Source organism: Salvelinus namaycush, chromosome 11, assembly GCF_016432855.1.
Source record: "Salvelinus namaycush isolate Seneca chromosome 11, SaNama_1.0, whole genome shotgun sequence".
NCBI classification, from domain to species: domain Eukaryota; kingdom Metazoa; phylum Chordata; class Actinopteri; order Salmoniformes; family Salmonidae; genus Salvelinus; species Salvelinus namaycush.
In genome coordinates, this window is record NC_052317.1 from 10,938,658 (window position 1) to 10,965,610 (window position 26,953).

Below are 26,953 nucleotides of genomic sequence, written 5' to 3' on the forward strand. Positions count from 1 at the left end.
CAGTCAGGAGCTGCCAGAGCCGCCAGCCAGTCAGGAGCTGCCAGAGCCGCCAGCCAGTCAGGAGCTGCCAGAGCCGCCAGCCAGTCAGGAGCTGCCAGAGCCGCCAGCCAGTCAGGAGCTGCCAGAGCCGCCAGCCAGTCAGGAGCTGCCAGAGCCGCCAGCCACCAGAGCTGCCAGAGCCGCCTGCACTCCAGTCATGAGCTGCACTCCAGTCGTGAGCTGCACTCCAGTCGTGAGCTGCACTCCAGTCGTGAGCTGCCTTCCAGTCGTGAGCGGCCTTCCAGTCGTGAGCGGCCTTCCAGTCGTGAGCGGCCTTCCAGTCGTGAGCGGCCTTCCAGTCGTGAGCGGCCTTCCAGTCGTGAGCGGCCTTCCAGTCGTGAGCGGCCTTCCAGTCGTGAGCGGCCCTACAGTCGTGAGCTGCCCTACAGTCGTGAGCTGCCCTACAGTCGTGAGCTGCCCTACAGTCGTGAGCTGCCCTACAGTCGTGAGCTGCCCTACAGTCATGAGCTGCCCTACAGTCATGAGCTGCCCTACAGTCATGAGCTGCCCTACAGTCATGAGCTGCCCTACAGTCCGGAGCTGCCATTCAGTCCGGAGCTGCCACTCAGTCCGGAGCTGCCATTCAGTCCGGAGCTGCCATTCAGTCCGGAGCTGCCCCTCTGTCCTGAGTTGCCCCTCTGTCCTGAGTTGCCCCTCTGTCCTGAGCTACCTCTCTGTCCTGAGCTACCTCTCTGTCCTGAGCTACCTCTCTGTCCTGAGCTACCTCCTAAATCATGTGGGGGCCTTGGGGAGGATTCTTAGGCCAAGGTCGTGGGTCACTCAAAGGACGCTAAGGAGGGGGACAAAGACAGTGGTGGAGTGGTGTCCTCGTCCACCGCCGGAGCCGCCACCGCGGACAGATGCCCACCCAGACCTGTAGGGCAGCTCAGACCCTCCCCTTGAGTTTTAGGGGTGCGTTCGGAGTCCGCACCTCAGGGGGGGGGTACTGTAACGTCCTGACCAGAGGTCTTATGTGTTTTGCTTGTTTAGTGTTGGTCAGGACGTGAGCTGGGTGGGAATTCTATGTTCGTCTGTTTCTGTGTTCAGCCTGATATGGTTCTCAATCAGAGACAGCTGTCAATCGTTGTCCCTGATTGAGAATCATATATAGGTGGCTTGTTTTGTGTTGGGGATTGTGGGTGGTTGTTTCCTGTCTCTGTGTTTGTGTTCTGCACCAGATAGGACTGTGACGGTTAGTTCGTTTGTTATTTTGTATAGTGTCTATGTCTAACGTTAGTAGCTTGTGCATTGCACTTTTGTTTGTAGCTTCACGGTCGTTTGTTGTTTTGTATTAGTTTGTCAGTATCTTGTCTTTGTGTTAATTAAATTCATGGAAAATTACCACGCTGCACATTGGTCCTCCGATCCTTCTCTCCTCTCCTCGTCCGAGGAGGAGGAAGAGCTAGACTGCCGTTACAGATGGCCTGTTTTGATCACGCTTTCCCCATTGAATAGAGCTGTTTATGGAACACATGGTCCAGACAAGAGCAAGGGGGAGTGTGGCAAAGCTAATGTGCTGACTCACACAAAGAGAGAGAGAAGGTTGCATATTACCCTGTTATTCAGTCGCCCATTCTACTCACTCTGCTTTTGTCCCTGTTGCCCATTACACTGTTGTACATTATCACTACACAAGGCAACTCTTATGGTTGCTATGGTGAGTTCTAACGATTGGATAATCTCTAGCTTTCTAATGGTAAAATTACATGGCATCTAAGGGCACATGATCATGGAGCAGGAACATATTTAATGGAGCAATTTCACACATTTTACCCAAGAGTTGGTAAAGTACGGACACTCTTGGTTACCGAGCGTTATCATTAAGCCCTTCTCCACCATGTAGTGAATGTCCCCTCAAATCTGTTCCATTCCTGAGAGGTCAGAGGATGTTTGTCTGAGGTCTCGGACGATGTCCTCCAGGTCTATCTGCGAGATGAACCTGGAGGCAGAGCTCTTCACCCTGCAGGACAGCAACTCCAAGCTGGTGGCGGCGCTACATGAAGCTAACAATAACGTGGAGCAGTGGAAGAAGCAGCTAGTTGCCTACCAGGAGGAGACCGAGAGGCTACGAGACCAGGTGAGTGTTGTCACGATGAAAGATCCACCAGATCGCTTGACTTTCTTTGATCTAGAACTATGGACGCCATGTCAGATGGGTAAATCCATTTGAATTCAATCACTTTTTGACAGCATCCCTTTTGATTCAAACAAAACGTTCCATACACGTTTGCCCAGGGAAGAAGTGGTCAGAAAGTTACTTTTTGGACCTGAATGCCAAAACATTAAGGAGATCAAGGTGCTCAAAGTTGACCCATTTTGCATAACCCACCATATCATGTGTTCATCACTGGAAAAGATAAACGGTTGAGTTTGATATAATTTAAAAGCTTCTAAACATGGTGGTCAAACTATTTTAAAGTTTCTTGATTAAAAAAAAAATCTATATTATGTCTTTTTTTAAAAACCTTTTAACATCAATTATCTAAAACCGCATAAACTTCATAAATTCATATTAAAATATGTTGTAGCTTAGACCCTATTTTACATAATTTGTGTTTTTTGTGTTGTGCCCGCCATCGGTTGAGACACAACATGCTCTTGAATACATGATGGGTGCATTTCAATCATAGAAATAGGATGCATAGAATGGACCTATCCCTTCAGACCACTGCAATTTATCTGGTACGCCATTTAAATGTACATTTGATCGAAATTGCTACCACAATGGCCACCCACTGTTGAATGTCAATTTAAATGGTCATGTGTAATCTATCTATATTCCCAGATATTCCCATTCAAATCAACATTGAACATTCTGATGTCTGGACCTCCAACCATCTTTGTGGTACCATTTGTCAGTCAAAACATGACACCCACCCTGTATTCAAGATCATGTTGTGTCTGATGGCAGGCAAAACACAAAAACCTCAGATAAAATAAGTAAAATAGGGTCTAAACTACAACATATCAAATATGAAAAGAAACAATGGGCAAATATGTATGGGAGATTTCGTTCAAATCGAAAGTGGGGTTGTCAAAAAGTGATTAAATTCAAATGGATTTACCCATATCCGTTCCCACAAATGCTGAGTGGACCTAATCTCAGTGGAATCATGGGTTAAAGTTCAATGTAATTATGCAAGTGCATGTAACCGTTCAAGAAAACAGATTTGTGAAAAATACATTGGTCGAATGTAAAGATATGTTACATTTCCGGTTGTAGAATGTAAAGTACAATTAAATACATGACCATGATGAAGATTAAGTTATTTTCATGTGCTTAATACCTCACGTTCGCTCACACCATAAATATCTCCATGCTGTGACCTTGAGGTCACATTTTGATAGTTAAGGTCACATCTAATTATCAACGCTGGTGCTGTAAAATGCTGCATACAGAGTTGAGACAGAAGGCAGTGGGGCCAGTGTAGCAGCAAACCCTTATTCAAACATGAACAGGTGATGAGTCACCGCCGCTGATAATGACAGCGTTTGAACGTCTCCGACATGCCCTTTCTCTGCCGGGGAGGTCATGTAAGTTTTGATTGGGTCATCGTTTTTCAGACAATGGGTTTTCGTTTTATGAAAGTCTTTGGCGAAAAGGGAAAGGACACGTCTGTTGGTAGCTCACTTTATCATCTTTTGACAACACTGGCCTTAAGAGGCCTTTTCACTGAAGCTTTAATCAAGGTGTGTTGGTTGGTTTGGATTACGGGGCACCCCTTGCAGTATGTTAAACATGCTCTTTGCATGTTCTCACTATCCCACGTATGTTTCTAAGGCAGGGGTGTCAAACTAATTTTGCCTGCGGTCCACATTTGGTCTTCACTGAGGTCTGGAGTAGTGCACTGAAATTTGTGTTATAAACTCAGCAAAAAAAGAAACGTCCTCTCACTGTCAACTGCGTTTATTTTCAGCAAACTTAACATGTGTAAATATTTGTATGAGACAAAACCGCGACTCGTCAGTGAAGAGCACTTTTTGCCAGTCCTGTCTGGTCCAGTGACGGTGGGTTTGTGCCCATAGGCGATGTTGTTGCCGGTGATGTCTGGTGAGGACCTGCCTTACAACAGGCCTACAAGCCCTCAGTCCAGCTTCTCTCAGCCTATTGCGGACAGTCTGAGCACTGAAGGAGGGATATTGCGAGTTCCTGGTGTAACTCGAGCACTTGTTGTTGCCAACCTGTACCTGTCCCGCAGGTGTGATGTTCGGATGTACCGATCCTGTGCAAGTGTTGTTACACGTGGTCTGCCACTGCGAGGACGATCAGCTGTACGTCCTGTCTCCCTGTCTTAGGCGTCTCACAGTACGGACGTTGCAATTTATTTCCCTGGCCACATCTGCAGTCCTCATACCTCCTTGCAGCATACCTAAGGCACGTTCACGCAGATGAGCAGGGACCCTGTCAGTAGAAAGGCCTCTTTAGTGTCCTAAGTTTTCATAACTGTGACCTTATTTGCCTACCGTTTTTAAGCTGTTAGTGTCTTAACGACCGTTCCACAGGTGCATGTTCATTAATTGTTTATGGTTCATTGAACAAGCATGGGAAACAGTGTTTAAACCCTTTACAATGAAGATCTGTGAAGTTATTTGGATTTTTACGAATTATCTTTGAAAGAAAAGGGCCTGAAAAAGGGACGTTTGTTTTTTTGCTGAGTTTATTTCCTTGCCGTCCAAATTAGTAAACTTTCCTCTATCCATAGTTTTGGGAATTTTCTATGCTCCCTGACTATCCAGCTTTAATTTCTGTGATTGATAGCAACATGGAAAGAGTGAAGAGATTGTATAAATCTAGATCCAACATAGTTCCGATTTCATTTTAGTCATTTCAAATGTAGACGGAGGTTGAACCACCGACAGACCGCATTGAAGTTTGACACGAGCTCTAAAGCAGGGTTTCCCAAACTCAGTCCTGCCCAATTCAATTAACCAACTCAAACTTTTTCTTATCAAGAACCCCCAAATAGTAAATACGTTTTTTTTGTAATATATATATATATTTTCACATATTTTCATGTGTAGACCTATAGGCTATAATATTCCTATAATGAGTAGTAAATAATACAGGCTTCATACAGACATTGGTATGTCAAGTTCAAGGACTTTTTCAAGCAATTCATTGTAATATTCAAAGACCTCAATTATATATATTGTTATTGGCATAATACAACTACAAAGAAATCTCCTCAAAAAGTATGCATTACCATTTTAAGAATAATGCATTTTATATACCTTTCTAATGACATTATGCATTGGCATTCAAATGATTTATTACATTCTAAAATATGTCAGAATAATGTGGACATAGATTGGATGTATGAATGGTGATTTGAATACTGGTTGATGTTGCTGAAGCAAGCTCATTAATAAAGTCTATTTATTTTATCTTTATTTAACCAGGAAAGTCAGTTAAGAACAAGTTCTTATTTTCAATGACAGCCTAGGAACAGTGGGTTAACTGCCTTGTTCAGGGGCAAAACGACAGATTTTTACCTTGTCGGCTCGGGGATTCGATCTTGTAACCTCTCGGTTACTAGTCCAACACTCTAACCACTAGGCTACCTGCCGCCCCATTGATAAAGTCTATGTGGCGGTAGCAGTAATCTCACCTTCGCCATTGTAGATGTTGGGTCATTGTATCGTGTTTTTAAAACAAACAAGTGACCAAAAATGAGATTCCTATTGTACTGTAACGCTATGTATGAAAAGTTGAAGCCAACATTCGATGTTGTTGTCCTCATAAGAACCCCACATGGTTTTACAACAACAACAGACCAGCACAGCATCCATCAATTGAACAGCAGGCAAAACCTGATCCTAAATTAAATCACTGCATCGAAAAAATATGATTGTCAGTGGCGGAGGATAGGAGAAACAGAAATATAGATAATATTACCCAACTCATGTTCTACAGGTAGGCTATAATAAAACCAATATCTAATTTAGCAAAAAATAATAGGACTGAATATTTTTATTTACATTTTTTTTCGTGGACCACCCCAGTTTGTAAACCCCTTCTCGAAGGCATTATTAGTCTGAATGCAGAGAATCTCATCCATCTGTGGCTTAGAGTACACATGGATTCCCATTTTACCTCTCACCCCTGAGATATATTTGAGAAATCATATAATACTGTTCTTAATGGATATTCTGTGACGACTAGAGAAGTGGATGATGAGACATTCTCCAATGCATCATTGCTAGCTGGGTCCATTAAATGTAAAAGCTTTGTCAATTTTTTCCAGTTCTATGTCATCAATATAAGGTCTTTTCAGGGTCGCTGGCTGCTAAGTACTGAGTCACTAGGGAATTTGCTGGCTCCAAGCCTGTTGATGAAATCCTTTGGATTCATCAACCTTTGGATTCGACCACTTCAATGGTTTGAGTGGTGCAAGCTTATAATGTCTAGCCAGAGAACATTGATCTCCACAATTATTTTACCACTTCATGCAGTGTTTCACTGTACTGTGGATATACATCAATAGTCCCAGATGATTACGATCCTCCCCGTCTTTACATTAATCGTCCTCTAAAAAGGCAAGCCATCCAGGCCTAGTGGTCCAAGATCTCTCGCTTTCTTGATCTGAATTGGGCGACCAGGTGGCTGAAAATGGTTCACGTCTCCTGGGGGTGAAAGAGAGAGGGGTTTGTAGGACAGCGATATCCTACTTTCAATGCCCTAGTTAGGAGAAAAATGAAAAATCACCAGAGGGAGCTGGCAGCTATCTCCCCCCACCCCCCACCCCCGCCATACACAGTTAAAAATAATCCAGCCTCTCTCAAGGCTCTCCAAGAGGCAGAGACCTTTTAGAGGTCTCTTTTTACTTTAGCTCCTATTTTACAGGCTGAGTTAACACTGCAGTGAGGTTTCAATTCCCAGTTACCTGATAGTGGTGGTGTCTCGGTCCTTGGCTTGCGCAATGAAGGCAGCAGCCTTGACCATGGTAAAGGGGGATCAGGGGGATGTTGTATGCTGTGTGTATTATTGAGACCACAATATCTGATCCTTACAGGAGGCATTATGCCTTTGACTTCCAATGAGAGATATTTACTTTAACTACTCTATACTATAGCTTTGTTGCTTGCCAGTTTTTGCATTTGGGGCTTTGTACTGTTGTATATGTTTAGTGTGTATGACTTATTGTTTGGTTAGCAAGAGATGCTGCAGTTTTGCATGTCTATGAACAGTATTTTTAGGGGGCACTGCTGTTACTTAATTGGGTTGAAGAGGGATAAGGGGGTTGGAGGGGTGTATCCTGCGGGAATTATCCAGGTTGAAAGATGGCAGGGTTCCTCACTTTTCCTGTATAACCAAGGACATTTTTATCCATAGATGGGGGAAAGGGTTTTGTATTTTCCTTTACCTGCAGTGTGGTAAAACAAAGCCAAAGCATGGATTGTTCTCAATAACCTGTAAATATCAGGATGTAGGATGGGACAAACCGAACAACTTCAATGACAAATTTCTCTAAACGGGGGGGGGGGGGACATCACCTAATTCACTGAGAATACATAGGATGAAGAAACAATACTGCGAGCCGCAGCTCCATACTACTTGTCAGACACAGAGAACTGATACTATAAACTTGTTGTTGGGGTGGGATTGGTGTGGAGTGTGGGAGGTCCGTGAGTAGATTTTGACCATTCCTTTAGATTCCTCATGTCTAACTCATTGTTAGAAAAAAGTTAGGTCCAAATCGGATGTTAGATACTATATTTATTGAATGTTATATGAATCCTATACATTAAAATGGCCAATTTGCGTGCAATACAATTAGCTTATATTTCAACCAAATAATGTTGCAGTAATGCTAATCTTATCTGTTTCCAACAACAGAAACCGTTTCAGAACAATCTGAGATGGTGGGTGTCGAAATCCTCTTTCTTGTGCTTTTTGAGGTGGAACGACCCTATTAAAGAGAAAAGATTCTGAAGGATTTGAATGACCACAACTGGGAATACACTGTAAAATGGCAGGGGCAAGCTGTAAAGACCAGGGATAATTCCTTTCTGGACTCAAGTATAGTACCATTCATGAGTGCAATCGATAAAGTGTCAACAAGAAAGTTGGACCCAGGGGTCCTGTCACACATGTCACAATAACGTTCCCGCTCCCTGTAGAGATCTGACAGGAGCTGCAGTCTCAAGTCTATGATCATTTCCCCTGGTCGTGACTGAAACCTCTCGTCTTTTGGCAGGTGGCTGATCTGGAGGCACATGGCGGACACGGCCCTAGTGACATGCTCAAAGACGAGTTGACTCGTTCTCTGGAGGAACTGGAGGCCCTGCTCAAGGCTAAAGATGAGGTCAGGGGGGCAAGATACACACAGGGGAAACGGGAGGTATTGTAGGTACATTTATATGCCCTCCGGCAACAAGCGTAAGGCTGTTATTCTCATGTTATGGATGAGGGTAGGGGGAGCCGTGTCTAGATCAGACCAAGGCCGAAATTAGCTGGGTTTAAATGTTTTAAATGGGATTTTATACCATTTTATAGATGGAGAACATAGTCTTATCACAAAGATGGCAATTGAGATCAAATCAGTTGTGGTCTTTAAATGGAAGAAAGGCCAATGTGAACCTGTAACCTTCCTTTGTTTTGTGTTGCTGATGGCAAAGGTCCTTGGGCTAACTTGTGAATGATCATGTTTGTTTTCCAGGAAATCCACATTCTGCAGAACAAGAAAGAAGAATACCATGAGATGGAGCAGGAAAGAGAAGAGGCCATACATCGATTACAGGTAGACCTGCACACTGAAAAAGGCGCATTTGGTAAAACCTTGCATGATCAAGAGACTGAAAAAGACTGAAAAACAGCTTCTATCTCAAGGCCATCAGACTGTTAAATAGCCATTACTAGCCGGCTACCACCCGGTTACTCAACCCTGCACCTTAGAGGCTGCTGCCCTATGTACATAGACATGGAATCACTGGTTTAATAATGGAACACTAGTCACTTTAATAATGTGTACATACTGTATTCTATTCTACTGTATTTTCGTCAATGCCACTCCGACATTGCTGGTCCTAATATTTACACAACCGTTCAAAAGTTTGGGGTCACTTAGAAATGTCCTTGTTTTTGAAAAGCACATTTTTTGTCCATTAAAATAACATGACATTGATCAGAAATACAGTGTAGACATTGTTAATGTTGTAAATGACTATTGTAGCTGGAAACGGCTGATTTTTTATGGAATATCTAAATAGGCGTACAGAGTCCCATTATCAGCAACTATCACTCCTGTGTTCCAATGGTACGTTGTGTTAGCTAATCCAAGTTTATCATTTTAAAAGGCTAATTGATCATTAGAAAACCCTTTTGCAATTATGTTAGCACAGCTGAAAACTGTTGTGCTAATTAAAGAAGCAATAAAACTGGCCTTTAGACTAGTTGAGTATCTGGAGCATCAGCATTTGGGGGTTCGATTACAGGTTCAAAACAAATAACTTTCTTCAATAGTCAGTTACAACATTAACAATGTCTACACTGTATTTCTGAGAAATGTTATGTTATTTTAATGGACAAAAAAATGTGCTTTTCTTTCAAAAACAAGGACATTTCTAAGTGACCCCAAACTTTTGAACGGTTGTGTAAATATTTCTTAATTCTATTCTTTTACTTTTAGATTTGTTTGTTGTTGTGAATTGTTAGATACTACTGCACAGTTGGAGCTTGGAACACAAGCATTTCGCTACACCCGCAATAACATCTGCTAAATATGTGACCAATACAATTTGATTTGAACAACAAGCAAGTAGGATGCTCTGTGGTTTCTCAGGAGATGGAGATGCGTAACCTGGAGCTGGAGCGGCGGGTGCAGAACATGGAGCAGAACCTGTCCGCCTCCCTGGAGGAGCGGGACCGCACGGAGAGTGAAGTGCAGAGGGCCATTGAGATCCTGGACGTCAAGATCTTTGACCTGAACGACCTTCGGCAGAGCATGGTCAAGCTCATTGACAAATAGTGTGAAAGAGAAGAGGATGGGTCTCTTAGCGATGGCCAATGCAAAGAGAGGAATTTGGAAAAGAGAACGAGCTGGTCCTCTCTTGCTATAAAGCACAACACCACTTCTGCTGTGGGAAGATGGCTGCTCTGGGTCCTTACAGCAGCATCACTGTACAGCTTGTTAAGCGTAGGTTGTGGTGTTACCTAGGCAGTGTATCTGCTATGTCCGATGTTGTGCTGTAATTCATGTTGCTGTCTTAACATTCTAGGCAATGATCTAAATGCTAGACTGTTCATTTGAGATTAGGAATATTGTCAAGAATGAGAACAATAAGGAGATCATTAGGTGCTTGTAGATATAGTTTTCATACTTTTGAAATCAACTGATTTTATACAAAATTGGGAATGTAATCCTATAATGAGCAACGTGGATTATTTGTTAATTCTCCAGTGAGATAAAAAATGGTTTTGAGAGATCTTTCAGTGCAACCAAACTATGTATTTGGAAAGAAGCAGTACACCATGCAGAAAATTGATTTTTTTTTTTTAAATGTGGTTGACAGCTATCACCTCATCCAATTAGAATACAACTCAAGATAATTGACAAAATATTCACTTTTTTTTTTTATACATCTGAGCAAAGTTAGTGAAAGTGTCAGAGGCCGAAAGATATGCTGCAGCAGTGGAGTTAACCTGTGACATGTTAACGATTCATGCATCCAATAAGAAACTTAAACGCATGCGTCAAAGAATGAGCGATCTGTAAAGAAACAATGATTCACTGTACTGTTTGACACGTCAGCTGTCTCCGGGTTTGAGTTGTAGATATAGAACTTTATTGGTACCATGGCATGTTGGTAGTAGTGTGATAAGAGGTATGAAGCATGAGGGTATCTTGAATTCCTGTGAATGTTCCATCTAAGAACTAAAGACACCAAAGAGAGTTGAGTTCTCAAAGTAAGAGCTTTCGAAAGCTTGACTCAGCTTCTCCTGTGTTCATAGAATGTTAAATTAAAGTTTAGATTAGTCCTGATGATTTAGGCGATAAGAATTACATGTAAGTGCTTGCTCTTGCAATAAATCAATGTATAAATTAAGATTTGAGCAGTTGTCTCTAGCCAGATTGTCCAGTAGTGAGATTTAATTGATATAAATGTATCATTGACACTTGAATGAATTCATCTGATCAGTGGTTATTTCCCTCCAGCATCTAACCAGTAATAGCAGTAGATGAGGCTTAATGTTTAGGTTAGAGACAATACTATATGCCTTATGTGAGTGGCTGTATTTGCATTTACTGTTAAAGAATGCCTGATGAAATTGCAAGTTTAATTGCACATATGATATTTAAATCAAGGCACACAAGTGGAGAAAAATGTTGCATTTTTAAATGAGCCTTGTTCAAGGAAATTGTAAAAAAAATAAAAAATAAAGGACATGGAATAATCAGAAAATTTGCCCTGTTCTGTATAGTAAGTCAAGGTTTATGGCAGCATGAATGACAGTCTTTTCCATTTCAATTTTATTATTGAAAACATCAAAGAGAATGCTAGTTTACTTCAGCTTCTTCTTGGGGCGCAGGTTGCTGGTGTGCCCACACTTTTTTTTGCGGCAGTTGACTGCACGGGGGTGAAGACGTGCATAGCATCTGAAATGCAGAGAGCACCAACATCATAAATGAAAAGACCCCAATCTCCACACAGACCTGGATCAGTAGATGGCTGTAACTTGGTGTACATTTTATTTTGTCTTCAGTTAATGGACGCAGACATACTTGCGGCAGATCATTTTGTCACAGTTGTATTTCTGTGCAAGCTGTCTCAGGGAAGGCTCGATGATACCTCCTCTCAGACGCAGGACGAGATGAAGAGTGGACTCTGGAAAGCAAAGTGGTGACACGTGAACAAAATGACACAGTATTCTTTATTTCATTGTATTTGAAATAAAGGATTGTCCACTCTAACACTTGCCACTGTTTTCCATGGAGTATCACAAAATGTGTTTCTAAAAGTTGGACATTTGAACCGACATTGTATTTATATAAACATTTCAATAATGTAGGAGGCATTAAACCTGCTAATATGTGATTTGTGAATATTACAGCATGCATACCATTAGACAGAAGGTCCATATGTTCCCATGGACTATGAAGAGATGATATAAGCCTCAATGCCATGATTAGGGTAAACACTGAAGACTGAGCAATTGTCCGTCATGGTCTGAACAAACAGTATTATTGATAATTGGATTTGTCAAGTAGTACCTTTCTGAATGTTGTAGTCTGACAACGTGCGGCCATCCTCCAACTGTTTGCCAGCGAAGATGAGTCGCTGTTGGTCGGGAGGAATACCTGAAAGGGTAAGCAGCAAACATAAGTATGTTCGGCAGAAACCATCCACATGTACCCCAAATGAAGTAGTTGCCCATCTACAAAGATCTAATGTGGAGTTTTTGTCCTACTAAGGTTGAAGGATTTAGAGAAGGAAAGCCTGGGCTCTCCAACCCTGTTCCTCTCTTCCTGTAGGTTTTCCCTCCAACCCCAGTTGTAACTAAATTGATTCAGTTTTATCAACCAGTTAATTATTAGAAAAGGGTGCGCTAGATTACGGTTGGAGTGAAAACCTACAGTAGCTCTCCAGGAACAGGGTTGACAGCCCTGGGGTAAACTGATCCTAGATCTGGGCCAAGCAACGTTTGCTGAGATTGATTTACCTTCTTTGTCTTGAATCTTGGCCTTCACATTCTCGATAGTATCACTGGGTTCCACCTCAAGGGTGATGGTTTTACCCGTCAAGGTTTTCACAAAGATCTGCATATTTGATGGCTGTAGTAGAAGCAAGGCGGGGGTTGCATTTATTAAATTGACAGTAGTTGCTTGTTTCGTAAACATAGCTAGGCCAGTTTCCTAGAAAAATATTAATCCTAGTCCTGGAAGAAAAAAATGCATGCTCTAATGAGAATGTCTACTTAGCTTTATCATGCGTCTGTCTGGGAAATCAGCAGGCTACTGGTTTCATACATCTAAGTTACTAGTTGGCTGGCAATGATTGTCAGCTTGGTCCGGGCTGTTTAGTTAACTACTTGTCTGAATAACGTTACAGTAATTTATTTCACCAGTCACCCATCTGATAACTATTCCTAGATGACATGATTTAAATATTCGTAATATGGCTGTTGGTTTAGCTAATTTGGAAATGGCACACTGGCCCACGGGTGTTAGCAAGCTAGCCATCAACTAATGTTAGCCCACTAGCCAACCACCTGTTCTCACACACCTTGGAGCTATCAGCCAGCCAGTTTCAGATATCTAGACACTTAACTGCTGATAGCTGATCCTCAACATATGTTCATAACAGAGGATATATTGACGCTTTAGCTAGCTGGTTAAACAACTCACCGTCAAACACCACTGCTGGCTTCAGGAGAACAGAACATCAGGAACTTGAACGTGTTCTTCCTTCTAACACATCATGCACCGTTACCGCCATCTACTGGTCTGGAGGATTCTTGGCGCGTTGACCACCAGACATGATAGGATTGCAAATCGGGATGACAGATCAGTGTTGCAAATCATGCCATGCTGGAAGATAATTGCCTTAATCAGTGTTCAAATGCATCCCGGGCTTTGTCCTTTTCTATATATGTTGTCTTTGGAAGGGTGGAGGCCCAATAAAATCGTTACTGCTGTTGCATGATGCGCAACCAAATTTTGAAATTGCACCTTGCGTATTCTATTACACTATTCTAACTCTCGACAGTAGGTTGAGACCCCGAGTTCACCAAAAACAGTTGCCTGTAGCTCAGGACCTGAAGCAAGGATATGCATATTCTTGATACCATTTGAAAGGAAACACTTTGAAGTTTGTGGAAATGTTACATGAATGTAGGAGAATATAACACATTAGATCTGGTAAAAGATAATACATTATCTTTGAAATGCGAGGGAAAGGCCATAATTTATTATGCCAGCCCAGGTGCCATTTAGATTTTGGCCACTAGATGGCAGCAGTGTATGTGTAAAGTTTTAGACTGATCCAATGAACCATTGCATTTCTGTTCAAGCTTTTGTATCAAGACTGCCCAAATGTGCCTAAATGGTTTATTAATACATGTTCAAGTTCATAACTGTGCACTCTCCTCAAACAATAGCATGGTATTCTTTCACTGTAATAGCTACTGTAAATTGGACAGTGCAGTTAGATTAACAAGAATTTAAGCTTTCTGCCAATATCAGATATGTCTATGTCCTGGGAAATGTTCTTGTTACTTACAACCTCATGCTAATCACATTAGCCGACGTTAGCTCAACGGTCCCATGGGGGACCCACCGATCCTGTAGAGGTTTTAAAAACAGGTAGGCCTCGTCTGTGGGACCATACCAACAACACACACTTATCCCTAGTTCTGTGTCATGCAACAATTGATACACTGCATTTCACATGATTAAAAGTTTCAACCAAACGACGAAAGTCACTGAAGGTAGGCCTATACATTCCAAAATGATGAAGGTTTATTCACCATTTAGAGGACGCTATTAGGCCAAGCATTTGCTATGACACAATGACCTGCACCCCTCTGCCCAAAGGTAAATTGAGTAAATTCAATGCAAAAGATCATTAAATATTGAAAACGCAAAGCGTTAGCATAGCAGGACTACAGTGAATTAAATCATGTATTGTTCCAAAATCATACTTTTTACCAATGTCTTGGTAAAAAAAATCATACATTGGTTAAACGAAAACAACACCAATCACACTCGGTGATACAACATTTGATCCATGCAAAACGAGTCAAATCTGTTTTTCTGCAATTGCATTACAGCTGTTGTATAGCCCTATCATTTACAACAGTGTAGCCTACTCTAACCTCGGTAAACCCAGAACAAAGTCTTGTGTAATTGGTCAGATGCTGGATTCTGGGTCCATACGTGTTAAGAGAAGAGATGTATCACTTACAAATTCATAACATATTGTACAAATTGGATGACGTAGTACACCATTGTGCACAATTTTAGGGGACCCGTTTTGGCTCTTGAGCAATACTTTCTAAATTACTGGCTGAAATTATACAAAAGCTCTGGAGCATCACAATAAGCCCACTATTATAAATCTTGACCATGAAATACAATTATATAGTTGAAAAACGACATGTTGAATTACAAAACAATTACATTTACAAAAACTGCACTCAAAACAATTCCTACAGAGATATCAAACCTTTTTGTAACAAACATTCAGTATACTGAAGCATGAATCTCTTAATTCAACAAATAATCTGTAGCCAAAATGTGAAAGCAAGTCTCTTTCATACAGAGTTTTCCAGTCTTGAAAAGACTGAAATAGGCAGACCAATTGCTATCAAGTAGACTATGCGGAGAGGAATAGTGGCCAGATGGAGAAAAAGTACTCCATCCGAACTGGTCTATAATGTAACTTAATTGTTGACAGAAAACAATCACTCTGTCTAGGTTCATAATTCTACCTCGCTTTGCGCATCTTGCTCACAATAGCAGCTCTGTGATTGGTCAGGTTGTTTAAGACAAAGCTTTTGCTCAGCATTTTCAGTTTGGAGTTCAGGGCATCTTTCCTTCTCTCCCAACAACACTCCCCCTCTTCGTCTTTCTCCTCCCCCTCTCCCTTGTCATCCTCCTCCTCCTCACTCTCTTCATCACTGCGTTCATCTTTATCCAGCTAAAGACACAAAAAGATACACATCATGAAGACTCATGAAACATGTGATAGACTACTTGCTTCCTGGACATTTTGTGACCTCATATACTCACCTTGCCCAAGAATAGAAACTTGTTGGCCATCCGTAGGATTAACACGGCCCAGAAGACATGAAGTGCTTGTAGCACCATCAGAAGAATGTTGAAAAAGTAGTAGCCAGCAAAGGGTTCAAAGACTTCCATGGACAACACAAGGGTTGTGTGGATTATTCTAGAAATCAGGGCAGAGAGGGGAAGAGGAAGCAAGTAATGCAATGATTAGAGTCAATATATCCCAGGTGTAAACCATTCTATTCTAAGACATTTTGTTCATTAAATTGTTGCTCCAACAAACATTGTTGTGGATTAGATGGCCAATAAAGTCATTTTGATACAATTAAGTAACCAATGAAAAGTAGTGTAACATTCACTATCAATACGAATAAATTCACAAATGCAGATAATGTTAATTGTATTATAATGTCATGAAAAAAACATTTAGAACTAAGAGACATCACTGAGTTGGTCTTACTTGCTGGGAAACACCACCAGGCGAGTCACCAGGAAGACAGCAGCAAAAATGACAAACAACGTGTCGCACGTCTTCCTCCAGCCCGTGCCATAGTTGAACATCTTGGCAGACTGTAAAAACAGTAAGATATTCTAAGATGGATCCATAATGCAAACAAATGCTAACATTGAAATATGTTTCTATAGGAATAAATTAGGTGATGAGGCTAATATGTATGAATGTGCATAAAATGCATTACACTTAGCTTTTGGTCTTTTGAATTCTCTCTCTATTGGTATTGAATGATAATTGACAGACTGGTTCACATTCCTGGCACTACAGGTAAACCAAGGTCACACTAATGTCTGACTATGAATAAGAAGCCTCGTTTATACCTGGTGCTAACATGGGTCCTTTGTCCTGATCTTGTCTACATTCTTTAATTGTGCCCACATTTCCAGAAATGTGTCTACACATGGTATTAAAACGTGGCCGTTATCCGTCCACTGTGTCTGGATTGTGACCAGATTTCAATATTTACTTATTGTAAGACACATATTGATTTAACCAGTCAATGGTGCCACCTGTCAATAATTTTAGAGGGCGGAATAATTATAATTAAAATGGTTTCTCTGTCCATATCTGTCTACACTTGTAAGATATCCAGACACAATGCATGTCTGACTCTCTCCGGGGGTGGTCAGGAAGATCTGATCGCAATCAGATCACAATGTGTCTTTTGATGGTCTACACCTGTCTAAATACAGTTGAAGTCAGAAGTTTACATACACCTTAGCCAAATACATTTAAACTCAGTTTTTCAAAATTCCTGACATTTAATCTGAGTAAACATTCCCTGTCTTAGGTCAGTTAGGATCACCACTTTATTTTAAGAATGTAAAATGTCAGAATAATAGTAGAGAGAATTATTTATTTCAGCTTTTGTTTCTTTCATCACATTCCCAGTGGGTCAGAAGTTCACATACACTCAATTAGTATTTGGTAGCATTGCCTTTAAATTGTTTAACTTCGGTCAAACGCTTCGGGTAGCCTTCCACAAGCTTCCCACAATAAGTTGGGTGAATTTGGGCCCATTCCTCCTGACAGAGCTGATGTAACTGAGTCAGGTTTGTAAGCCTCCTTGCTCGCACACGCTTTTTCAGTTCTGCCCACAAATTCTCTATAGGATTGAAGTCAGGGCTTTGTGATGGCCACTCCAATAGCTTGATTTTTTTGTCCTTAAGCCATTTTGCCACAACTTTGATAGTATGTTTAGGGTCATTGTCCGTTTGGAAGACCCATTTGCGACAAAGCTTTAACTTCCTGACTGATGTCTTGAGATGTTGCTTCAATATATCCACATAATTTTCCTGCCTCATGATGCCATCTATTTTGTGAAGTGCACCAGTGCCTCCTGCAGCAAAGCACCCCCCAACATGATGCTGCCACCCCAGTGCTTCAGGGTTGGGATGGTGTTCTTCGGCTTGCAATCCTCCCCCTTTTTCCCTCCACACTAATAGCGATGGTCATTATGGCCAAACAGTTCTATTTTTGTTTCATCAGACCAGAGGACATTTCTCCAAAAGTACGAGCTTTGTCCCCATGTGCAGTTGCAAACTGTAGTCTGGCTTTTCTATGGCGGTTTTGGTGCAGTGGCTTCTTCCTTGCTGAGCGGCCATTCAGGTTATGTCGTTTTAGGACTCGTTTTACTGTGAATATAGATACTTTTGTACCTGTTTCCTCCAGCATCTTCACAAGGGCCTTTGCTGTTGTTCTGAGATTGATTTGGCCTTTTCGCACCAAAGTACGTCCATCTCTAGGAGACAGAACGCGTCTCCTTCCTGAGCGGTATGATGGCTGTGTGGTCCCATGGTGTTAATACTTGCGTATTGTTTGTACAGATGAATGTGGTACCTTCAGGCATTTGGAAAATGCTCCCAAGGATGAACCAGACTTGTGGAGGTCTACAATTTTTTTTCTGAGGTCTTGGCTGATTTCTTTTGATTTTCCCATGATGTCAAGCAAAGATGCACTGAATTTGAAGGTAGGCCTTGAAATACAACCACAGGTACACCTCCAATTGACTTAAATTATGTCAACTAGCCTATCAGAAGCTTCTAAAGCCATGACATAATTTTCTGTAATTTTCCAAGCTGTTTAAAGGCATAGTCAACTTAGTGTATGTAAACTTCTGACCCACTGGAAATGTGATACAGTGAATTATAAGTGAAATAATCTGTCTGTAAACAGTTGTTGTAAAAACGACTTGTGTCATGCACAAAGTAGATGTCCTAACCGACTTGCCAAAACTATAGTTTGTTAACAAGAAATTTGTGGAGTGATTGAAAAACGAGTTTTAATGACTCCAACCTAAGTGTATGTAAACTTCTGACTTCAATTCTATGTGGGCACAATCAGAATGTGGCCAAGATCAGGACAAAGGACACAAATCAGAACCAGGTGTAAACAGGGCTAGTGAGTCATAAGACATGCCATGCTAATTTGACCATTATGTTCCTCATTGAACCTCAATGGCAAAAATAGTGAGACCAGTGGGGGAAAAAAGAGACACATTTTCTCAACACGTCAGACAAGCTCTAACCTGTTTAGGTGCAGTACATTTTCACCAGTCCCAAGTGAAATACATGATTTTGAATATCTTAGGAAATACAGACTGATGTTTATGGGGAGATTGGCTGGGCTGTGATCCAGCTCTTACCTCTAGGAGGAAGTCAGAGGAGTCGTGAAGCAGCATCACCAAAGTACCTATCCGTACATAGTTGGAACAGTAGGAGAAACCAAGCAGGAAGATTGTGGCAATGTGGTGAATCACCTGCTCCTTGAAATCCTAGAAATCAGAGAGCTAAGTAGAGTAATGTGATAGCTAATGTCAAAAGTATGACTTTATGTACTGTACATCCAAAAATGAAGAAACCTTTCTGGGGAATACCAAATGCTTTGCTTTAGAATACTATACCGTATTTGTTCAACGTGATCTCAATGACTAATCAGACCAGGGATTAAATCATTGAAAGACACTGTTGACCCTTTATTTCTCTGAGGAAGAAATGTGAGCATTGAAGTAGATTATCCATTCACCTGACAGGTCTTTGAGTCTATTATTATCCGTAATACAAGTAACATGTACAGTATCTTTAAATAGCAGAACAGCCAGTAGAGCTGATCATGTATGAAATATGAGGGAGCGCAAATAATGTCGCACCCTGATCCTTGCTCTTCTCTATTAGGATGTGTGATAAATAGGGACTGCTTATTATCATGGTCCTGGCAGGAAGTGAGGAGCAGGTAGATGAAGGGACTTACTTTCCTCTTGACGTCCACAGAGACACAGAGAAGCAGGGAGAGGTAGAAGCCCAGCTCCAGCTGGTAGTACCAGAAGTGGGCTCTCTCAATTGGCTGCAGAGGATTTACACATCCTACATTACTCATCTCATATGTATATACTGTATTCTATACCATCGACTGCATCTTGCCTATGCCGCACGGCCATCGCTCATCCATATATTTATATGTACATATTCTTATTCATCTCTTTACATTTGGGTGTGTATAAGGTAGTTGTTGTGAATTTGTTAGATTACTTGTTAGATATTACTGCATTGTCGGAACTAGAAGCACAAGCATTTTGCTACACTCGCATTAACATCTGCTAACCATGTGTATGTGACCAATAAAATTGTATTTGATTTTATTTGAGGATAGGGAAACACAGTGTTAGCGTACAGCATGACTATGATTGGGTGTAACATATGCACTTCCACTGGCTATGTACCGGTGCTGAATATCAAGGAAAATATACATTTTCATCTGCAAAAAACAAGATTTTAGAACCATAATAGAAAAGGTATATACAGTAGTTGAATAAGCACACTTGGGATTATACAGTTAAAGTGTGCAGAATGTTATTTTTGCCGATGACAATGAGCCATTGTTTTGAGCGGAATGTCTTTGTCCACCACCAAATGAATGGGGAAATTAATGAGTGGGAATTCCATAATGAACCATACTGTACATCCTCATACTTAGGTAGGGCCAGTGATGTTTTGTCCCATCACGACTATGCACCAAATACCAACACCTGGTTTTTGATTGCCAGATATACAGTATGGACAGGATCTAACAGTATTAGGTCATATCATTGTTGGTATAAGGTTAAGCCTACAGTATGTCATGTACACTCAAGGGACAAAAACAGTACAGTACAGAAAAGTACAGTGCCTTCAGAAATTATTCACACCCCTAAAACTTTTTCCATATTTTGTTGTGTCACAACCTGAATTTAAAATGGAATTAATTTAGATTTTATGTCACACAATACCCCATAACGTCAAAGTGGAATGATGGTTTTTGTCATTTTTTCTAATTAATAAATTTCTGAAATCAATAAATATTCAACCTCTTTGTTATGTCTAGCCTAAATAAGTTCAGGAGTAAAAATGTACTTAAGTCGATACTTCAGGATTTTTTTATCTACTTCCCCAGAGTCAGATGAACGTGTGGATACCATGTTTATGTCTCTGCGTGCAGTTTGAAAGAAGTTGCTAACTAGCGCTAGCGCAATTACTAACTAGCGCTAGCGCAATTACTAACTAGCGTTAGCGCAATTACTAGCTAGCATTAGCGCAATAATTGGAAGTGTATTGGTATTTGCTAGCTGCTAGGAGATACCCATAGACTTCCAGTCTTCCAGTCATTGCTCTAACGCTAGTTACCATTGGCTCGCAAAACTACCTCTAACTTCCTTAATACTGGACACAGAGACATAAAAATGGTTTCCAAAAGTTGATATGACTTTGGGGAAGTAGAAAAAGGGCCCAAATGCCAACATCCCGAAGTGTCCCTTAAACAAGTCACATAATCAGTTGCATGTACTCACTGTGTGCAATACTAGTGTTTAACATGATTTTTTAATGACTACCTCATCTCTGTACCCCAAACATACAATTATCTGTAAGGTCCCTCAGTCAAGCAGTGAATTTCAAACACAGATTCAACCACAAAGAACAGGGAGGTTTTCCAATGCCTCATAAAGAGGGGCACCTATTGGTAGATGGGTAAAAATCAAAAAGCAGACATTTAATTTTCCTTTGAGTATGGTGAGGTTATTAATCTCACTTTGGATGGTGTATCAATACACCCAGTCACTACAAAGATACAGGCGTCCTTCCTAACTCAGTTGCCGGAGAGGAAGGACACCGCTCAGGGATTTCACCATGAGGCCGGGTGACTTTAAAACAGTTACAGTGTTTAATGGCTGTGATAGGAGAAAACTGAGGATGGATCAACAACATTGTAGTTAATGTTGGAAAATATAACACAACACATGACTGAGTACCACTCTTCATATTTTAAAGCATGGTGGTGGCTGCATCATGTTATGGGTATGCTTAGCAAGGACTAGATACATTTTTAGGATAAAATCCTAGAGGAAAACCTGTTTCAGTCTACTTTCCAACAGATACTGGTAGACAAATTCACCTTTCAGCAGGACAATAACCTAAAACACAAGGCCAAATATACACTGGAGTTGCTTACCAAGACGACATTGAATGTTCCTGAGTGGCCTACAGTAGTTAGTTTTCACTTAAAGCGACTTGAAAATCTATGGCAAGACATGAAAATAGCTGTCTAGCATTGATCAACAACCAACTTAACAGAGCTTGAAGAATTTAAAAAAGAATGGGCAAATGTTGCACAATCCACATGTGGAAAGCTCTTAGAGACTCACCCAGAAATACTCACAACTGTAATCGCTGCCAAAGGTGATTCTAACATGTATTTTTAATTTTATTTATTTATTTATCTGTTATTTTACCAGGTAAGTTGACTGAGAACAAGTTCTCATTTACAGCAACGACCTGGGGAATAGTTACAGGGGAGAGGGGGTTTGACTCAGAGGGTTTGAATACTTATCTATATTAGTGAATTTTTCTTCCACTTGACATTAGAGTATTTTGTGTAGATCAGTAACACAAAAAATACAATTAAATTTGTAACACAACAAAATGTGGAAAAAGTCAAGGGGTGTGAATACTTTCTGAAGGCATATACATATTTGTGCTCTCTAAGTTAAAAGCTATATGGTTATAAATGTAGAGGGTATAGACATGGATTGAAGGGAAAACAGAACATGTGAGCTTACTTGTTGTGGATATCCTGTCCAGCATTCTCTCTGGTCCCAAAACCAGGATTTCTAAAGGGAAAGGAGGTCGGGAATAAACAAGTTTCTCATGGAGATGAAGCCCATGTGACCTGAACAGACCTGGGTTCAAAAACTATTTAGGGTATTTCAATTACTTTCAAATACATGTGGAAGTAAGTATTTTGGTATTTTGTATTTGAAAACACAAGTAGTTATATATTTGTTTTATTTAAAAAAAAAAACATTTGATTTGATATTAGAATGTATTTGGAAATAGACTTGGAAAGTAATGGCGGTTATTTGAAAATACTCAAATACACAAATATTTATATACTCCTATGCATTTGAACCAGGTCTGTTTGGTATTGAAATAATATATTTGGAAATAAGTATTTGAAAAATCTTTCAGATAGTCGGCTGTTTATTGGAAAGTAATTGAAAATACTTCCAACAGATGTAGTTGATTCGGGCCACATTATTTGAAAATACTCAAATACAAATAAATAAGTATATAAATTACACATAATCAAATACACATGTATTTGAACGCAGGTCTGAAGGGTTTTGGTTCATACTAATACCCACATTGATCAAAGTTGCGAGTCCAGCTAGGAAAGCTATGAGGTAGAAGAAAAACCTCCAACTGCAAAATGACACAGGTTTTAGTTACAATTTAAAGGGCAAGTCCGCCACTTTTCAACCTCATATTCATCATATCCAGCACCAAACCAGTGTCTACATAAAGTACCAGTCAAATGTTTGGACAAACCTACTCATTCAAGGGTTTTTCTTTATATTTACTATTTTCCACATTGTAGAATAATAGTGAAGACATCAAAACTATGCAATAATACACATGGAATCATGTAGTAACCAAACAAGTGTTAAACAAATAGAAATATATTTTAGATTTTAGATTCTTCAAGTAGCCACCCTTTGCCTTGATGACAGCTTTGCACACTCTTGCCATTCTCTTAACCAGCTTCATGGGGAATGCTTTTCCAACAGTTTTGAAGGAGTTCCCACATATGCTGAGCACTTGTTGGTCGCTTTTCCTTCACTCTGCGGTCCAACTCATCCCAAACCATCGCAATTGGGTTGAGGTCGTGTGATTGTGGAGGCCAGGTCATCTGATGCAGCGCTCAATCACTCTCCTTGGTCAAATTGCCCTTACACAGCCTGGAGGTGTGTTTTGGGTCATTGTCCTGTTGAAAAACAAATGATAGTCCCACTAAGCGCAAACCAGATGGGATGTCGTATCGCAGCAGAATGCTGTGGTAGCCATGCTGGTTAAGTGTGCCTTGAATTCTAAATAAATCACAGACCGTGTCACCAGCAAAGCACCCCCACACCATCACACCTCCTCCTCCATGCTTCACGGTGGGAACCACACATGCAGAGATCACCCGTTCACCTACTCTGCGTCTCACAAAGACACGGCGGTTGGTACCAAAAATCTCAAATTTGGACTCATCAGACCAAAGGACAGATTTCCACCGGTCTAATGTCCCTTGCTCATATTTCTTGGCCCAAGCACGTCTCTTCTTCTTATTGGTGTCCTTTAGTAGTGGATTCTTTGCAGCAATTCGACCACAAAGGCCCGATTCACGCAGTCTCCTCTGAACACTTGATGTTGAGCTGTGTCTGTTACTTGAACTCTGTGAAGCATTTATTTGGGCTGCAATTTCTGAGGCTGGCAAATCTAATGAACTTATCCTCTGCAGCAGAGGTAACTCTGGGTCTTGCTTTCGTGTGGCGGTCCTCATGAGAGCCAGTTTCATCATAGCACTTGATGGTTTTTGTGACTGCACTTGAAGAAACTTTCAAAGTTCTTGACATTTTCCGAATTTATGTCTTAAAGTAATGATGCACCGTCATTTCTCTTTGCTTATTTGAGCTGTTCTTGCCATAATATGGACTTTGTCTTTACCAAATAGGGCTCTCTTCTGTATACCACCCCTACCTTGTCACAACACAACTGATTGGCTCAAACGCATTAAGAAGGAAAGAAATTCCACAAATTAACTTTCAATAAGGCACACCTGTTAATGGAAATGCATTCCAGGCTACTACCTCATGAAGCTGGTTTAGAATGCCAAGAGTGTGCGCAAAGCTGTCATCATGGCAAAGGGTGGCTACTTTGAAGAATCTCGCAAATAAAATATATTTTGATTTGTGTAAAACTTTTTGACTGGTACTGTATGTAAAAACAGCGTGTTTCTATTATCTGTGGTTCAAAAGATAAGACAATTCCTCAAAGGGTAGGATTAAAAGTAATTAAACAGTGATTTAAAAAATATATATAAAGTCATAGGGTAGAACTTTTTAACTTTATTTTTTTTTTCTACAAAAGGTAAAAATGTGCCATTTTCACATATGTAGACACTGGTATTGTGCTGGAGATAATGAAAATGATGTTGAAAAGTGGTGGAATTGCCCCTTAAAGTCTTACAACTAGAGCTGCATTGGCAACATGAAAATGGAATGACATCAAACATCATTGAATTTTACAGTCCTTTTCTGGATAACCAGGTCTTCATTGTAAATAAACAAGACTTTGTTCTCAACTGACTGGTTAAATGAAGGTTAAATTAAATTATTGAAAAAAAATGGTCATACAAGTGAATGAAGCTAAATGAAAGGGCAAAAACCCTTTGCTTAGTCAAGACGGGACTTACCAAGCCTCGCAGAACCTCTTGGTGTAGCTGGGCCTGTCTTGGTTTCTGCGGTGACGGAACCAGGTCTCAATTTGTCTCTGGGTTTTGTCACATTGTGCCATTAGACTGATGATATCACTCTAAAAATGAAGGGATATAGACAGAACATTACTACAGCTGTAAGTATACTACAGCTCTCGCTAAAAGTAATTATTTATTCGTCCAATATGTCCAAACCTATTTGTAATCTGTTACTATTCCAATGTAGTTACACAGTAACTTAATTCTGTGGTTATGCACCTGTATCAACATTTTCCAGGAACTTGTAGACCAGGATGCTTGTGCGTTATCTATTTCACTATCATAGCAGGCATGTCCCCGTCAGCCTTCCATTCCCACAGTGCAAACACTTCCAGCAGCTATGTTGACGTAAGAGATCAAGACCGGCACATACTATTATCAGAGTTTGATGTCTCTGACACTAACCTGAGATGGTTGTCGGTTTTGTTGGGTGTAGAATGACTCAAGCTTCGTGGAGGGAGCGACAGCCATGCGTAGTCTGTTCCTCAACCCCACACATCTGCCCAAAGGGGGAGCCACAACCCTAGCGGTGAGGAAAACATAAGCGCAAATGTTGATCTTCACAGCAAGAAGTGTAGTAATACTAATGACAACATGACAATAGGTGTGTTTCTATAGTTCTTTGATAATCTATACATGATGTGTGTGTGTGTGTGTGTGTCTGTGCTATACAGAATATCTGTGCTCGTCTTTTATTATTATTATTGTGTGTCCTGTACGTATGACGAATAAAACGTTAACTTAAAACTTGTCTCTGTTTTGCTGTAATAACCTCTTTAAGCCATTTATTAGGCCAGAGAAAGCTTACGGGGATCAGTCGGGTTACCATGGGAAACGGCTGCTGTAGCAACAGAGCCCACCCTCTCTCCGCTCTACCTGCTGCTGCTCTCTCTTTCAGCAAAGTGCTGACACCTGCTCCCTCTACTATTCCCAACTGTCCTACGCTACTGCCAACAACACCCGCCAAAGCACCTGCAGGCATACAGAGCAGGGCAACCAACAATACAGCCTCGACCTATGCGGATTTCATTTCACTGCTACTGTTTGTTGTCGGGTGATGTTGCATGACAAGACTTCATCAAGAATTCAATCAAACCCGTGCTGCGGAACAGTCACACTGTGGAAAAATCATGCTATTCTTCAACTATAAAAATACTTGATGCCATTACTCAAACATTTTCACCCGTTCACTTGATTTCAGTGAAATGGTGCAGTTTCACATTTCTGTACAATCAGATTGTTCCATTGTGTGAGTTGAATCTTCCCCTTTTTACGTGTCACTGAATCATATTTCAGACACACATTCTTGTTGATTACTGGCCAAAGTATTGTTGCAAATGAAGATCGTATCCAAGATGTGGTCCATACAGTAGTTTCAAAAAAGTTACCTGTCAAATACTAGACGGAGGACAATGAACCCTAGAGCCAGAGGCAAGGCGAACAGCAGGTCACGGGGTCGCGGACACTCCTGCATCTGCTCCATGTCTCTCCAGGTGATCCCAGGAGGCAGCCAGTACTCATGCCTCCACAGATCTGGCAGGAGGTCCATGCTGGATGAAGGCGTGAAGAGGGATAAGTGGCTTAATGATATATAATTGATTTGAGTTGAATTTGTGAATCGTGGATGTCAGTCTGACAGTGTGACTATGCTCTGAATGTTTCTTAATCAGATAACATTTTTGTGTCATCTTTACGATAATGTTGACATAGCAGGTAATATGTGTTGTACCAGCAATAGACTTCAGTCATTCCACGAAATGAGTCCCTTTTGATATTATAAGTAGAAATTGTACACCAGTAATGAATTGTAAAAGCCTGTTATATTAAATGAAGATTCAATAAATCT

At 40.8% G+C, this 26,953-nt stretch overlaps 3 protein-coding genes across 3 annotated transcripts in view; 1 reads left to right on the forward strand and 2 right to left on the reverse strand.

Moving 5' to 3' along the window:
• Window positions 1-11,446, forward strand: part of LOC120056276 (homer protein homolog 3-like) — a 28,653-nt gene extending 17,207 nt beyond the window's left edge. The window contains exons 6-9 of the mRNA XM_039004523.1: window positions 1,960-2,116; window positions 8,238-8,345; window positions 8,700-8,780; window positions 9,822-11,446. Coding sequence (XP_038860451.1) covers window positions 1,960-2,116; window positions 8,238-8,345; window positions 8,700-8,780; window positions 9,822-10,007 — 532 coding nt within the window. The 3' untranslated portion in view covers window positions 10,008-11,446. The remainder of the gene's footprint in view (window positions 1-1,959; window positions 2,117-8,237; window positions 8,346-8,699; window positions 8,781-9,821) is intronic.
• LOC120055807 (ubiquitin-60S ribosomal protein L40-like) lies at window positions 11,297-13,473 on the reverse strand. Its single transcript, XM_039003786.1, has 5 exons — window positions 13,386-13,473; window positions 12,701-12,812; window positions 12,252-12,338; window positions 11,763-11,865; window positions 11,297-11,636 (listed from the first exon to the last, which is right to left on the reverse strand). Exons 2-5 carry the CDS (start codon window positions 12,801-12,803, stop codon window positions 11,543-11,545), a joined length of 387 nt encoding a protein of 128 aa, XP_038859714.1. The 5' UTR covers window positions 12,804-12,812; window positions 13,386-13,473; the 3' UTR covers window positions 11,297-11,542.
• Window positions 13,474-15,274: 1,801 nt separating this feature from the next.
• Window positions 15,275-26,656, reverse strand: LOC120056277 (ceramide synthase 2-like). The gene is made up of 10 exons (XM_039004524.1): window positions 26,496-26,656; window positions 25,513-25,630; window positions 25,048-25,166; window positions 22,955-23,012; window positions 22,370-22,420; window positions 19,531-19,623; window positions 18,926-19,054; window positions 16,228-16,337; window positions 15,771-15,927; window positions 15,275-15,678 (listed from the first exon to the last, which is right to left on the reverse strand). Exons 1-10 carry the CDS (start codon window positions 26,654-26,656, stop codon window positions 15,466-15,468), a joined length of 1,209 nt encoding a protein of 402 aa, XP_038860452.1. The 3' UTR covers window positions 15,275-15,465.
• Window positions 26,657-26,953: the final 297 nt, after the last annotated feature.

Coding starts and splice junctions, on each gene's coding strand:
- LOC120055807 (XM_039003786.1), bottom strand. CDS start 12,803: ATGCAGATCTTTGTGAAAACCTTGACGGGTAAAACCATCACCCTTGAG. Junction 11,866..12,251: donor AGACTACAACATTCAGAAAG/GTACTACTTGAC, acceptor TTTGCTTTCCAG/AGTCCACTCTTCATCTCGTC. Junction 11,637..11,762: donor GACAAAATGATCTGCCGCAA/GTATGTCTGCGT, acceptor TCTGCATTTCAG/ATGCTATGCACGTCTTCACC.
- LOC120056277 (XM_039004524.1), bottom strand. CDS start 26,656: ATGGACCTCCTGCCAGATCTGTGGAGGCATGAGTACTGGCTGCCTCCT. Junction 19,624..22,369: donor GGACAGGATATCCACAACAA/GTAAGCTCACAT, acceptor AATCCTCTGCAG/CCAATTGAGAGAGCCCACTT. Junction 15,679..15,770: donor AGTTTCTATTCTTGGGCAAG/GTGAGTATATGA, acceptor TTGTGTCTTTAG/CTGGATAAAGATGAACGCAG.